At 36.9% G+C, this 16,980-nt stretch overlaps 1 protein-coding gene across 2 annotated transcripts in view; it reads left to right on the top strand.

Moving 5' to 3' along the window:
* The first annotated feature begins 10,077 nt into the window (after nucleotides 1-10,077).
* Nucleotides 10,078-16,980, top strand: part of psd3l (pleckstrin and Sec7 domain containing 3, like) — a 156,761-nt gene continuing 149,858 nt past the window's right edge. For both annotated transcript variants that reach the window (XM_017489113.3, XM_017489112.3), the window contains exons 1-3: nucleotides 10,078-10,304; nucleotides 12,062-12,197; nucleotides 14,179-15,325. In XM_017489113.3, the coding sequence (XP_017344602.1) occupies nucleotides 14,267-15,325 (1,059 nt within the window). In that variant the 5' untranslated portion in view covers nucleotides 10,078-10,304; nucleotides 12,062-12,197; nucleotides 14,179-14,266. The remainder of the gene's footprint in view (nucleotides 10,305-12,061; nucleotides 12,198-14,178; nucleotides 15,326-16,980) is intronic.

Raw genomic sequence — 16,980 nt, 5'->3', positions numbered from 1 at the left:
TTTCTTTATAGTACGTTTTATTTATTTATGTTTACTGCTCTTTTTAGTATTTTTTATAGTATAGTATTTTTTTCTTTATAGTATGTTTTATTTTTTACTGTTTACTGCTCTTTATAGTATTTTTATAGTATAGTATTTTTCCTTTAAAGTATGTCTTATTTATGCCTTTTTATAGTATTATTATTTACAGTATTTTTTTATAGTATAGTATTTTTTATATAGCATTTGTCCCTTTATAGTATGTTTTATTTATTACTGTTTATAGTATTACTCTCTATAGTATTTTTTAACGTATAGTATTTTTTATAGCATTTTGTTCTTTATAGTACGTTTTATTTATTTATGTTTACTGCTCTTTATAGTATTTTTATAGTATAGTATTTTTTCCTTTAAAGTATGTTTTATTTATTACTGTTTATAGTATTTTTTATATAGCATTTTTCCCTTTATAGTGTGTTTTATTTATGACTGTTTATAGTATAATATTTTTATAGCATTTTTTCTTTATAGTATGTTTTATTAATTTATGTTTACTGCTCTTTTTAGTATTTTTTATAGTATAGTATTTTTTTCTTTATAGTATGTTTTTTTTACTGTTTACTGCTCTTTATAGTATTTTTATAGTATAGTATTTTTCCTTTAAAGTATGTTTTATTTATGACTGTTTATAGTATTATTCTTTATAGTATAGTATTTTTTATAGCATTTTGTTCTTTATAGTATGTTTTACTTATTACTGTTTACTGCTCTTTATAGTATTTTTATAGTATAGTATTTTTCCCTTTATAGTATGTTTTATTTATTACTGTTTATTGTATTACTCTTTATAGTATTTTTTAACGTATAGTATTTTTTATAGCATTTTGTTCTTTATAGTATGTTTTATTTATTACTGTTTACTGCTCTTTATAGTATCATTATTTTCGAAGGCATCTCATCTGTACAGCATTTCTTTTGCACAGCACTGTACTTATAGTGGAAATTGTCAAAATGAGACTTTGTGAAAGGTTTTCCCAGGTGTCCACACATATACCGCGTATTTTTTCATCTCTCACGAGAAACCTCGTGTAGGTCAGCTAATCTCAGGATCACGCACTGATTTCTCAGCATTACTTTTCTATCAAGCTCAGAAATGCCAGTCTTTTTTTTTTTTTTCTTTTTTTGCCAGTCTAACAGACACTCGACCAAGACACCAACATCTGCTCGGTAGGGAAAAGGATCCATAAACTGTCTTGTTAATTTGCTGTTTGCGAACAAACCCTGGAGTTCAGAATGATACTGGGCATTAACTCAAAGGCAATAATTATTTCCTGCTCTGTGCTGGAAGGGAATTGTATAATTTGCTCGTGTTTATGCGACTGCATGATCTTATCTCTGTGGAGCTTCAGTTCATCGTGGTTGGTGTATCAGGGGTGTGACCCGTGATGGTTTGTGTACTGCTGTGCCCAAGAGACGAGGGATTTTAGAAATTTATAGCGCAGATGTAACTCACATGAAAGAGGGCTTAATGTATTTTTCGAGCTTACTGGCTTGGTACAGATATTGAGTAATCCAGGAGGTGCTCTCGGATAGTCTGACCTCATCATGGATGTCCTCCACCCAGATTCGGAGCATTCTGTAACACTTTTTTCATAGCCGTGCTGAAAAATGTTATCGAGCTGGATTCAGTTTTTGACACCTACATATTCCTCATGAATATAATAAAGCACCCAATAGCTTTTTTATAAGACTATTTTACACTAACTTGTATAAGTTATCCATGCATCCACTTAGCTGAAGATTTGTTGAGCGTGTGTGTGAGAGAGAGCGAGAGAGAGAGAGTGAGAGAGAGAGAGTGTGTGTGAGAGAGAGAGGTTTATTACTAATTCCAGCCTTATTTGTACCCAGCTCCTTTTACAGTGGCCTTTTCAAAAGGCCATTCTTCAGATTTATGTCCACTATTTTTAGTTATGTTCAATATTTATCTGACTCTATGCAGGTTTAAAAGCATTTGGCTCCACTCCTTTGGTGTTTCTTTATAACCCACTTAAAATGGACTTGAAAACTGGATTCGCCAGTAACGTTGTTAGTTAAAATAATAATAAAAAAAAAATGGATGGCCCATAACCATGTTAAATGCTTAGAGCCAAGTTTATTTTGGATGCAAAGCAGAGCATTAGATCAGAATTTATGATTCACTCATCGTGCAGGTGCAAGTCATTGAATGTGGTCTCGAAACGTCATATTACATCTCATTACAATGTTCCTTTTATAAATCAATGTTTATGCGTTGAGCTATATATATATATATATATATATATATATATATATATATATATATATATATACAGACACACTTTCCAGCCAGTTTTCATCAAAGCTTGCCGACTTGTAAAAACACTCTTGTGTGTCATCTTTATCGTTTTCTTTCCCTTTGGCTTTCTACTGTACAGTTCTTTCCTGAAATGGCTCTCTGTTATGTCTCAGTATGTCAGTAATCTCCAGTGTTTACATAAGAACAAGCGGCTCTATCAAGAGTGGCCTGAGATCAGAGCGCATTAGGGCGTATTAATGCCAGGGTCAAGCAGTTGGGAGAGGAAGATCGAGTCCATTGACATAACTTGTGTAAAGCTCTGCTGTGTGAGGAGTGAGGGTGGAGGATAAGGCTTTTCCTGTGTGTCATGCTCTCTCTTACTCTGAGGGACAGTAAATGGGGCCTCTGTTCGCCTGTCAGCTCATGTGCATGTCCGTACGTTCTCTGTTTATGCTCTGGGAGACTTAATGTCACAGGAAGCTGCTGTTTCTGGTACGCTATCTAAAATAGACAGTAGTAAAAGCAGCAGTTTGTTGGCTTTGATAGAAGAAACTAATTAGAAAGGGTTTGACGATAAAGTCCAGGGGGTCCGGTTTCAGATTTCTACAGCTGTGTTTTGTGTGCGCTTTCAGATTACTTGTGATTATTTCAACACATTTAATCGAAAAAAAGAAAAGAAAACCTCCACTCTGAAATACATTATATATGTTTATATTTAAATATTTATGATGTGCTAAAGATTCTGGTGCTAATTTGTTGATTGGTGCTGTATTTGTATTATGCCTGTGAGAAGTTATCAGTCATGTGTTGTGCTAATGTCACAGGGGGAGATTGCTAACACACTTACAATGGCATTCAATAGGGGAAAACGTCACCAATCTCTAATATAAGGGATAATCGTAGGGTTGGCGGTTCGATTCCCGGCCCACGTGACTCCACGTGTCGAAGTGTCCTTGGGCAAGACACTGAACCCCAAGTTGCTCCCGATGGCAAGTTAGCGCCTTGCGTGACAGCTCTGCTACCATTGGTGTGTGAGTATGTGTGTGAATGGGTGAATGAGAACCAGTGTAAAGCGCTTTGTAGAACTGCTAAGGTTCAAAAAAAAGTGCTATATAAGTGCAGACCATTTACCATAACGACCAGGTTTCACTGTTAACTTATAAATCAAAAGCACAACAGCTTCTTTTCTTACTTATCATGATCCAGAGATGTTCAGTGTCATAATATATTAATAAAAAATCCAACATAGAACTAATGTAGACGTTGGTGCAAAATGTTGGACTCAGAGTTACAGAATGCAGTGAGACTCTATGACGCAATTCAGTCCCTCCGGGATTTCGCGATATTGCTAGCGCAGAAATGAACGCAAAACCAAGCAAACTCTGCAATATTCGGAAGAGCTTGCAATTTTTAAAAAATTACAGCAGATTTTCCGCAGATTTGGGCCAAGACGTGTCATGTGATGCCGTCACAACGTACATTCAGTCAAAGCCCTCTTCGATTCATGTGTGTCGAATATGAGTAAAAAAGGTCTCATTTATCAACAAACATCACTGCGAAAGACCATAATGTAATTGCAATTTAGTCAATTCAAGTAGTTTTCCATAAAAATAGCACAAAAACAAGCATTGTCCGCAACCATCAGAGAAAATCTCAGTGGAATCCTGTATGGACTTGCAGTTGCACGAAGTCAGTGATTCGGCTTGGCTAGTTAGCGATCTACAAGATGACTAGCACGGTAACACTGACAGCCGTATTAGCATTAGTCAAATAGCATTGTGGGTCATGTAGCCAACTGTTAAAAAAGACCAACAAGTTGATGAAAGATTTTTAAACATTTTGTAACTAAACATGTCCACTTCAATACATCTCATTACAAAAGAAACCTTCAATACCACTGAAGATCACATTATAATTTAATATAAGTTCATTCTAAAGATTAATATGCAAGTCATTTGGGGTGAATTTTTCGTTTAATTAGACTTTAAATATTCAGCTTAAATGACATAATAATAACAACGATAATGAATAGTGAAAATAATGAACTTAAACAAACTTATATAAAAATATAACATAACATAAACATAACATAACATTGTTTTTCCTTCCAAAAATTTGTTGAACCCATTTCCCTTTGGTTTCAAGTCCTCGGTATTTAATACGGATGAACTGAATTTGCTTTTCATATTCTATCTAGGAAACTTTTTAGTCAGAATAACTGTTAATGTCCTGCATTGCTAAAGGCATCCACTAATTTGAACTACAACCATAAAAGGGAAGTAAAACCACTTTGACCTTAAGCACATGCGTGGTCACTTGGATGCTTGCAAATCCTGACTTCTCAAAAAGAGACACACATTTAATGCTGGTAAGCATCTTTTCATTCATATCAGAGTGTAACATTCGAGACCAAACACCGTCGGCCTCTGCACAGGCGCTGAACAAAGCCCCGTTCAGACCCCCCTCTGTTTAGACTGGATCGCAGCCACTAACCCACACGGCGCTATAATTAGGCTGACCTCAGGGCCGCAGTCAACATCTGGCTCCTCCAGTGCCCATCAGCGTGGGTAAAGTGATTGTTTTAATGCACTAACTGCATATCACATTCCATTCAACATTCACATGTTACATTCCGCGATCTCGCAATTTTACAAAATCTCTTTTTTTCTGTTGCCACTGTTCTCAACGTTATTTAAATTCAGCTTTCTGCTGCTTTTAATGTCTTTGGAACTACATTTGGGTGTTAACGCTTCACAGCTCCAGGGTCCCCGGTTCAGTCCTGAGCTCGGGTTACTGTCTGGCTTGCTTGTGTATGTTTCCTCAAAAGTTATCCGGTTTCTTTCCACCTTTCAAAACCATGCCTGTGGGTTGGTGACTTTACATTGTTCATAGGTGTGAATGAGTGTCTGTGTGCAAGTTGCCCTGAAATGGACTGGTGTTCCATCCAGGGTGTATTCCCAGTGTTCCCAGGGTAGACTCCGGATTGACCACAAAGCACTTACTGAAGATGAATGAATTAACATGACTCTATTAGCTACACAGTCTCCAGCAATCATTTAACATCTAAAAGTCTTATCTTCTTCACTGTAAAACATGATAGCCCCATTAAATTATGTGAACTTATTTCATCTCTTGTTTCATCTCTGTCAACTCCAATTGTCATGACAGGTTTTGGATATTGAACTCAAGTTTATACGTTTTCAAAAATTAAACTTAAAGTAATCCATTGTCTTGACAACTTGTGACTACTTTTGATTTGAAAGAAAGTTTATGCACATTTTTAAGGCAGCAGCTGAACTTTAGTTTCTTAGTTTAACCGACTTGATATGTTTTAGTGTTCTTCTTTTTCTTCTGATTAGCATTCATCTTAAACTATATTTTTCTGTCACTGTTTTGACCTGTAGATAATTCCTGTGAGCTTAACAGGTTAATATTTTTGCACAGGCTTTCAACTGTCTTAACTTTTTAGACAAATATGAAATTAACATCCGCCTGAACACAGTTCAAATAATATAAGACAATCTCTCAATCCAATCATAGTATTACTGGGATCCAAATGCTGTCAGCCTCTTAAACTCTCGGTTTACTACATACAATTTTGTTTAACTCTGCAAGTACCATATACAATTTTCCACTCAGTTCTCTTTTAGTGAACAGTGGATTAGTTCAACAAAACAGACTTCATATAAAAACCATAATGAACTTTCTTTTACTTTCACACTATCCGTTGTTACCCAGATGAGGACTGGGTCCCTTCTGAGTCATGTTCCTCTCAAGGTTTCTTCCTCATATCATCTTAGGGAGTTTTTCCTCACCAGCGTCGCCACCGGCTTGCTCAATAGGAATAAATTCATACATGCTTTTCATCTGTTTATATGTTTATATGTCTATTGTTAAAAGCTCTATACAAATAAAATTGAATTGAATTGAAGTTTAGTATCCAGTTATATACCTGAAAACATATTATTCAGTAACTACACTGAAACTAACAGGACAAGGTATGTATTTAAAAGAATGAGGAAATATACAGTATGTTTAATGAGAGCTTTGTCCAACACTGTGTGATATTTGTATATGTTGAAAAACATTTCTTGCTTTCCACCCCGACAAGAAAGCACACTGACCTATCGTGCTCTAAAATAGGCTGACAGCATGACTAGGGACTTATTCTGAGTGTGGATTTCTGCACACAGGAAGCCGCTGGGGTGACTGTATTATTGCAGCACAATCCGTTTTTCTATGTACTCTTTAAGTTGGTCTCCACCTTTAGCACTTCCAGTGAAAATGCTGCTTATTGTGTAAACCCCATGATGGACTGCCACTCTTTTAAATATGAATCACTTGACCCATTTCTCTCTCTCTCTCTCTCTCTCTCTCTCTCCCTCTCTCTCTCTCTCTCTCTCTCTTTCTTTTATCAAAATTAGCAATGACCTCAAATCTCTAGAACAGATAGAAAATTAGAATGTCCTCATTTTCTATTTTGGAAAAGCTGGTCAGGTCTACAGTCAGACAGGATGAGTTTCTGGGAAGGTTTGTGTGTGATGGTGGTTGTCTTTATAGCTGACATTTTAGTATGTGTATATATATATATATATATATATATATATATATATATATATATATATATATATATATGTGTGTGTGTGTGTGTGTGTGTGTGTGTATATATATATATATATATATATGTGTGTGTGTGTGTGTGTGTGTGTGTGTGTGTGTGTGTATATATATATATATATATATATATATATATATATATATATATATATATATATATATGCTGTGCTTCGGGGGTTTCCTCCAGGTACTCCGGTTTCCTCCCCCAGTCCAAGCACATGCATTAGGCTGAAAGATAATTGGCATTTCCACATTGTCTGTGGTGTGTGAATGTGTTATGATTGTGCCCTGCAATGGGTGGAAACTTGTGGCCTGAATCCCCTGGGATAGGCTCCAGGCTCCCCGCGAACCTCTGTAGAATAAGCTGAACAGAATTTGGATGAATGGATGGATGGATTATTGTTGTTGTTGTTGTTGTTGTTGTGTGTATATATATATATATATATATATATATATATATATATATATATATATATATATATATATATATATATATATATATATAAAGAATCCCTCTGGTTCTTTTAAAGCAATTTTCCTCATAGGGACCAACCAAATGTTTCCACGAGATCAAATCTGTTGGACATTCATGCTCTTGTGGAGATATTTGGTGCCAGAGATATAAGACCTCTGAAAAGGGCACAGTGTGATTGCCCAGCATTAAGGGCATTAAAGTACTGTATTTGTTTTGTGAAATTTGGAATGTATTGTCTTTTTGACAGGTGTTTATTTCCTCAGAAAGCTGTGCACACATGTAAAGACTCACTAAACAGAACCAGCGAGACCTTCCAGCATGAACAAATGTTTCTGTGGAGACGCAGGAACAAATTCTTTTCTAATTGGTCCAACCTGGGTGAGAGGTTGAGAGATTTTGAAGTGGATGTTGATTCCTCAAGGGTCAAAGTTTCCTTCAGTTTTATGAGTGTATAATCGAGATTAATAAAGGAACTATGTGATGTGCTGCTCGAGGCAGTATATAGTTATAGAACTCCAAATGGAAAATATGACATTTTGAATCTATTCGAGGTTCGTTGCAAAGGCTGCATGACAATTAACCTATTGAAACAAGCTTCAAATATAGAGAAGGGGAAAAATATTGGCACTGTTGGAATTTTTGCAGACTGCTCAATGACCTATGGTGTACGCACAATGTTGTGCCAGATTAAACAGCCAGCTGGCTTTAACAATTAACCCACAACGCATGTAGCTTTTACCAATCGTTTGTCTTCAGTGGAAAAATCGCAGCTTATTGCCTTGGCGAGATATTGCTTAAGCCATTTGGTGCACAAGCTAGCTCTGTGCCTTTTTAAATGCAGAAGAGGTCTGCTGGACCAGCGCAAAGGCACTTTTGTAAAGACCAAACACTCATTTCCTTTGAGAACAATCCACACATTGTCCTAAACTAACACAAGTGTACACTTCCAGGATGAAAGGAGGTAAATGAGAAAAAGCTGTAATTGAAAACAGGCCTTACTGTATAATGTACAGTGCTTGGTAAAATTGTATATTGTATATTATATAATGGCAGTGGTAGCTCAGTGGTTAAGATGGTGGGCTACTGATTAGAAGGTTGTGAGGTCAAACCCCAGCAGTACCAAGCTGCCACTGATGGGCCCTTGGGCAAGGCCCTTAACCCTCAACTGCTCAGATGTATAAATTAGATAAATGGAAGTTGCTCTGGATAAGGGTGTTTGCCAAATATCATGAATGTAACATGTATTACATTTATGGTAAACAAAAAGGTGTTACAGATGAACCTATATGCTTCAGAAGAACACACTGCTGTAGCAAAAGAGTGAGAGCTAAGTTGTAATGATAACACATCTTCCACAGATTGTGTGTGTGTGTTTTGTGTATGACCATGTTTCCTGCTTTAATTTGCAAGACAAAGTTTTATATTCATCATCTGCTTCAGTGATGCAAGGAAAGTGAAATATAAAAATATGCATGAAATGTATTTCTGTGAAATTCTATACTGTTGCCTGATTAGATACACGTAGTCTGAACTATAAAGTTAACCCCAGGGCTACACTAATATAGTGTGTCCCCCCCCCCCCCCCCCCCCCCCCTTCTCCTACTTCAGCAGTTTCTTTGCCAAGCTGTAGTAAGCAGGCCTACTCATCGTTTTTTTTTAACTGCCTTTATTCCTCCTGCTCACTCACTGCATGCTGAAATGTTTTTACTGAGAGGACTGGACAGTAAAAACACCAGTGATGGGGGATTCAATTAGGAATCGATTCTTTTTTTGAACAATTTGTTTAAATGGGTGTTCGCAGACGCAAATCAAACTCTTTGGCTTCTTTATTGAATCAGGGAAACAGGGAGTATACATGTGGCCTTAGCTTTAACAACAACAACAACAACAATCCATCCATCCATTCATCCAAATTCTGTTCAGTTTATTCTACAGAGGTTCGCGGGGAGCCTGGAGCCTATCCCAGGGGATTCAGGGCACAAGTTTCCACCCATTGCAGGGCACAATCATAACACATTCACACACTACAGACAATGTGGAAATGCCAATTATCCTTCAGCCTAATGCACGTGCTTGGACTGGGGGAGGAAACCGGAGTACCTGGAGGAAACCCCCAAAGCACAGGGAGAACATGCAGCCCCATGCACACAGGGTGGAGGCGGGAGTCGAACCCCCAACCTTGAAGGTGCGAGGTAAACATGATAACCACTAAGCCACCGTTCCCCATAATAATAATAATAATAATAATAATAATAATAATAATAATTATAATAATAATAATTATTATTATTATTATTATCATTGTTATAATTGTTATTGCTGTTGTTATTAAATATATAAATAGCACTAACAGAAAGAAGAAAATAACAATATAAACTTTATATTTTAATAATAATATAGGATAAGAAAAATATATGTAAATAAGGCAAATAGACAAATAACAAACGCCAAAATCGTTTAAAGCTAAAACAAGCCTATTATCACGCAAATTATAGTTCTTCCTATAATATTATACTATAACAGTATAAATCGATACAAAAATATATATTAAAAGGGGGTTTAAAAGGCTGACGTTGTAGTGCACACTATTTCTGGAAGCAGCACTCGGTGGTGAATCAAACGATTCAAAAGACGGGCGCTTCGATTCAATGAAATGACTCACTGCTTAAACGAGTCGACTTAGTAGAAGCGAGTCGTCATGTCCAGCGCTTGTAAAGTCGTGTTGAATGAGCGTGTAGACGGAGATGTAACGGAGCTCCAGAGGTAAACGAGGCGAGCTATTGTGGCAGTGAACATGATCACAATGCGGGATTTTACACTGCATCCATCTGAACACAGGCGCATTTCACTAAATCACAACACGACTCACCACCAGTACAGGAGACATGCTGGAGTCTGAGCGAGGACTGTAGATGCACAGTAAGTAAGAGGGTTTAGTTTTAAGTTCTGAACGAAAACCTGGAATTATATATAAAAAATCTACAATAGCAACAGCAACATGAGACTGTAATAGTGTAACCTTCAGTGCACTGCCATTTTAAGAAGATCATATTGATTTTATTTTGCAGAAAATGTAGTTAACGAGCAGATGTTATCTCAGTTGACTTCTAAAAATGTGTGTGTAGTTTATACATTTTATAACTGACTTCATGAATCATTTACATTCCCCATTAGACACAAGAAAGCTCATTCGAACAGCTATATGTACTGTTGCTTCCATATAGAATACTATAACTATACACTGCCTCAAGCTGTACATTACAGAGTTCATTACATTAATCTTACACTGTAAACCCGGATAGTTCATTTAACTCCAAAAATTTGGGAAACTAATTACCTCAAATTTTTTAAGTTGATAAATCAATTTCTTTAAGCCAAATACACTTAAATATAACAAAAATTTAACTCAATCTTTGTAATTTAAAATTAACTTTTGTTATATTTAAGTGTATTTGGCTTAAAGAAATTGATTTTTCAGCTTGAAAATTTTGAGGTAATTAGTTTCCCAAATTTTTTGAGGTAAATGAACTTATCCGGATTTACAGTGCAGTTTTACGCCCATAAAACTGAAGCAAAAGTCTGACCCTTTAGGAATCAACATGCCTTTAAAATCTCTCAACGTCTCACCCACACTGAACGATTTCCATCTTTTCTACAATATTAAAAAGTATTACTTCGCAGATGTATTACTGTCAGTTTCAGATGACCTCTAAAATGTTGCCTGGGCTTATGTAACTGACTTGTTTAGCGTGTCTAAAGCTTGAATCATTTAAATTATGCATTAAAGTCTATAAGATGTTTTAGTTCTCTCAGAGGGCTTTTAGCATTTTAACAGTCTGATAATATAAAAAAGGAGAAAAAAAAAAAACCCAGTATGACTTTTCAATGTAATGTCTTTAATTGTCTAAGAAAATGAAATATTTATGGTTGAAAATAGATATAAATTAACACGGTCCTTGTGGTGTTCCAAATACCAAACGACATGGTGCTGGTGGTGTCCTGAATACCAAAATAGCTCATGAGTAGCCTAATTAAAAAGACTAATTACAAAATATGTCAATCACTAGACCCTCACATAATAATTTGCTTGTACAACTACAAGTATAGTACATGTCTCACCAATGTAGTTTCTTCTTTGTTTTGATGCGTAGGCATGGATTGTAGAATGCTTCCTTTTCTTCCGGGTAAATGTTTACTTTGGTGCCCACTCATTGCCCCAACGTTGTCAGCGTTATCGGTAATCTACCACCAGCATTGCAGTGATGTGGGAGATGTGAGTTTAGATCTGCTCAACATGTCTGAACTCTCACCGGCTTTGTCTGCTCTCTTAGTGACATTTTTTTCATTGTCACAATAATGACACAGTTTATAACATAAATAATTGCCTAAGGCCATTCTGTCAGAATTAGACACCTTTCTTTGCTGGTCAAAACAGGGGGGCTTTTTGATCAAATGACAGGATGATTGACTCACCAGCTGTTTTCCTTTGCCGGTTTCGAGCTCGCCCAGCCCACATCACTGGTTTGCCAAAACAATGCTTTCACTGCGATTGAAACCATCAGCGTGCTTTTCATTGGCTTTTGTGAGAGTTGGATGCAAACCCTCCCCAAAAAGAAAGGGTTTTCTTGGAGCCTCTCAAATGACATCATTTCCTCTGTGTTTGGTTTCAATAACAGGGGCCCCCAGGCGAGTTGACATTAGGAGTCCTCGCACACGCCTGTCGATATGCAGTCATTCAGCATGTTTACACACCCTCTTGACTCCAGGAAACAGTTCCATGGTTCCACAGTTCAATTCTGTCTCAGCACCAAGGTGAGGAACACTTACAGTCTTAATTTATAGTCATAATATTCAACCTGGCATTCATTTCCAGACCAACTCCTGCTCATTGTCATTTCAGATTATATTTTTATATATTGTCAGGGTTTTTTGTTTGTTTGTTTGTTTTTGGATTAAAAAAAAAATTCAACATCATTTCAGTGGTCTTTTACCATACATGTTGATGCTGATACACTTAGCTGAATTCTCAGTGGCTTTAAGTGGACTCGCAGGCCCACTAGAGTGTAACATTCATAGCTAAGATAAAAATAGGTCACTGACACTATTTTACAGTGCCCTTGATGGTGCTTAAATTGGAGAGCAGGTATTGTATAGTTTAGTCTGTGTACCAAAGAAATGAAAGGAAAATAAGAAAGTTGCCCCCAAATTTCTACCTTTTCACTTAGTTCTCAGCGGGTAACTAAAACAACGAAGATCGCATGCCCATGGCTTACATTGTGCATATAGTGTTACTTCTTTGCAGATACATAAACCTTGACCTATTGATTTCGTAAGTCAGGGAAAAGCAATGAGAATCAGTCCCACAGTGCTCTTTTTTCACAGACTATAGCGGAACTGCGATTGTAACAATATATTAAAAGCTGGCCTTATTTAATAATACATTCTCAATCTAAAGCATATATCTACATCGTCCATTATTCATCCTTTCTTCCTTTTATCTAGCCATACTCATTTGTTACTGTAATCCATAGATGGAGTTATGCAAATTAACTTCCTTGCACATTTGCACTTGTGTGGCTTTGGTAATGCAGCAAGTTTCTGGATAATCACGTTGGACCGCATATTTGGACAAGGACTGGACATACTGTAGGTGTGGCTTCAGGCCTCATGAGTAATTTAAATATGATGTCTCCTGAAAGTTTATCTTTAGACATTATAGATTGCTGCTGAATTTCAGCACTTGTGGTCTCTACTTTTTATAAGTTTGGGAAATTATTGCTAATAAAGTCTGAAGGGATTGGATAATAATCAATGGTTGGATCATTTGCTAATTTAGTTATTTAAAAAAAGACACTGTTTGAAAAAAGGTCAACCGTTAAGGGTTTTTAAGTGAGTCCCTCATGAGAAATCGTCTGCAACAGTGACAATGTTTACATGCGCATCAATATTCTGATATTAATCTGAATTGGGCAATATTCTAATCAGTACTGAGTCACGTAAACGCAGCAATCTGATTGCCCGATTCAGATTAAGACAATATTCTGATTCCCCAAATGTTGATTCCCATCCCTGGAATATGCCTGCTTTAATCAGAAGTTTGCCGCACCTTATTCAGAAAATCCACTGAAAGGAGATATATGCGCATGCTCAGTCCGCAAGAAATTGTGGGTAACAACGGCAGCGTCTTGAGTCGCCTGGGAAATAACATCCGGAAAGGAAAAGCACATACGTACAACAAGCATGTATACAGGAATATTCCGATGCCTGTACGCATATAAACATCGTATTAGGAATATGGCTGCAACCTGAACATACACCTTAAACGGAATTTGGTGTGCATGTAAACGTAGTCCTTGGTAAAGAGGACTCCAGGTAGATCCCCTGTAAGAACCTAAGAATACATAACAAACCACTCAGGAATGCTTTATGAGTGTGATGTTGTTCTCTTTTTTTAGTTTAAATAAAGAAGGAAAAAAGCTGTTCTGGCTATTTAGAGACTCCCTCCTTTTTGTGTAATTGTTCACTGTTTAATGTGATGGACAGCTAATGTTTTTGTTGTTGTAGACATCTGTGTAGTCATTAGAAATTTATGTAACCCACTAAACATCTTGATGAAACTAGGATCTGTCACATGGTACATGGTGAAATTAGAATACACATCCAATGAAAGCAAGACAGATTGGCATAGTTTGAACTCAAAAGTATATTTAGGATCTCTTCCCAGAGTTTACACCCCAAAAGATTCAAAACAGTTCTCACTTGTGACGGCCTGTGTGTATTTCTGTACCTCCAGGCCAGCAGTAACCTAGGTTAGTCTGGGAAAACCTGTGCACGTCTGCTCCCTCCCCTTTGCTCCAAGAGACCACACTCCTATAGAGGAAATGGGAGATCATCATCAGGTCAAGACTTCCTTCCTTTTCATCCAACTACAGTCACCCTCCAGGGCCCAGCAGTGCCAACCTTCTGCTGACACTCTGAGCTTGGTCACTCCAGAGGAATTATCATCAGCCACAACAGCTGCAGACATAGCACGACCTTCAGTCGGAGACCTAGAGAGCATCAACACCAGGGCGGAAGAAAGTATAACAGCATACGAGGATGCTTTAGACGACACCTTATTACAGAGTGTGGATAGTAAATCTATACCAGAGGAAGCACCTACACCACTATTTGATTATAGGATTACAGAAGAGAGCTATTCCTCTGATTCAACAAGGATAGATATCAGGGCGGCTAACCAAGAAACCACTTCATCATCAAGCTGTGAATGTTTAACAGGAAATGGGTCTCTAAGTAAAACAGATTCTCAGGAGTGCTTGAGTTGTGAACTCAACAAATCCCCAAATTCAGTATCTGAAAAGGACAACTCTGGTGAACGCATAGAATCCTCCATTTGGCTCTTGTGTCAGGACCCTCCGGAAACCATGAGTGAAATGATTCAGTCTCCATCACTGGGGAACTTTCCCAAACCTTCTTTAGGTCCCAGAATGAGTTTCCTCTACCCATCAACAGAATCTGACTCCCAGAACAGGACAACACCACGTAGTCCAGATCTGAGCCCAACGCCCAGTGGATTCCCTCCAGCCTGTGCACCAACCTCTACTTTTCCACCAAGCACACATCGGCTGTCGCACAGCAACTGGGTGCACAGTGCCAAACACAAGGAGGAGGCTGCTGCTCTAGAAAACGCAAAGACAGTGCCGAGCATGAACGCAGAGAGGACCACTTTTGTTTCGGCCGTCATCAAGAGGTCCTCAAAACTCTACGGGGATGTCTGTAAACCAGCACATAGTTCTTTGACTTCTGACGTTGAAAAGTCTTCTGAGTCTTCTCTGGCTGTAGTAGGTGCAGGAAAACCAAACCAAACGGCATGGACTACAGAATCTCTGCACACTGAAACAGCACCATCAACCATGTTTCAGTCTACAGCACCTGAAAAGGTAAGACTGCCTCTAATTCTTCTGATGTACTCTCTGAATTCGTTCTCATCTTTAAAGCACAAAATACCGATCCCTACAGACATCATGTTAGAGTCCAGGTCTTAACATGAACTACAAAGTTGAGGTACTGAAGACTTCAGCAGGCTGAAATTAAGATTTAAAAATGTTAGTAATTCCAAATGTATTGATAACACTGATCATAAATGAGGGTTTTAGACATTTAATATGATTTTCAACTGAAAGAATGAGACTGTAAGATTTGACCACATCAGGGTGGATAATGGTTGAAGGCTACCCACCCAGATGGAACGATTACAGCTGTGTATCCAAGAGTAATTTCTGCAATTCCTGCCATTAAATGGACCAGAAAGAATTTTCATCTTCTTCCTTTGCTCTTGCCATTTTCCATTGGGTGTTCTTTTCAATTTGTTGTTCTTTCTTTGATAAAAAAAAATCCTGATAATAATGGTAAAAGCTCTGCCCCGTTTAAAATGGGATGGACTCAAAGTTTGTTGGTGTAGAAACTGAAGGCATGTTTTACAGAGGTATCAGTTATTTGCAGTGGTTGAATTAAAAAAAACAAAAAAAACAAATTGTATTAAATATACACAGATATCTGTTAAATTTACATTTGAACACTCTTCACTGGTAGATACATTTAATAATACCTGATTTTTTAAAGAAAACATTTAAAGAAGATCTTTGTGTAGTATTTGTTTAGTCCTTTATGAAGGTTTCTACACAAAAAAACATCAACAACAACAACAAAAAAACAACAACAACCCTCCACTGCATTACTGATGAAAAGTGGCATTATTACTGAACTACAGTACTTCCTCTCCTGGTGTGTTTGTCCTGATTGTAAATTTGCTGGGTGGTCACGATAAGTCCAATACAACTGGATGTGTTTGTCTCAAATATGGATAAAATTAAAGTATCAATAACAGTAGTATCATTTAATAGCATTATTTGGACAGGTGTATCATTTAATTTAAGCAGAAGTATCCATTGCATATTGCCAAATTGAGCCCAGGAAGTTTGAGCAGGCCAGCTCCCCTTATATAACTCCATTACTAGCAGAAATATAGTAGCAGACCTGAGTTTCATATCAAGATACCATTAATCATCCTATTACAACCATCAGATGTATTTTACTGTTTATGTTTTCTCATTTGTAAGTCGCCTTGGATAAAAGCATCTGCTAAATGAATAAATGTAAATGTAAATGTTTTACATTATTATTTTACATTATTAGAGCAGTAATATTGCTCTAATAGCGTTATGTAAAACAGTGATTTGACTGTAAAATATTTTATTTAAACAATTCTTTCATCGATGCATCAAATAGTTGCTTTTCCCCACATCAAGACTATAACTGGAATCTAGATTTCATGTACTGTGCATATTAATAGATTATGCATATTAATGCATACGCTTTGGTCAAGGAGGTATGCTTAGAAACGTTTTAGTAAGCTATTTAAAATGCTTTATTTTTCATGCATTACCTCCCTGAGAGAAGAAAATATGAACCTAGAAGTTTGCCTACTATATAAAGCTTACGTAGCAGTTTCCTTACCACCAGCAGCCCACTAAAATTGAAGATTATAGGTTCCAAAAATGACTATATGAATTTTCTCTTTAATATACACATACTC

This window comes from Ictalurus punctatus, chromosome 16 (assembly GCF_001660625.3).
Source record: "Ictalurus punctatus breed USDA103 chromosome 16, Coco_2.0, whole genome shotgun sequence".
In the NCBI taxonomy this organism is placed as follows: domain Eukaryota; kingdom Metazoa; phylum Chordata; class Actinopteri; order Siluriformes; family Ictaluridae; genus Ictalurus; species Ictalurus punctatus.
Note: the sequence above shows the minus strand (reverse complement) of the source record. Positions and strands in the feature narration are given on the sequence as shown.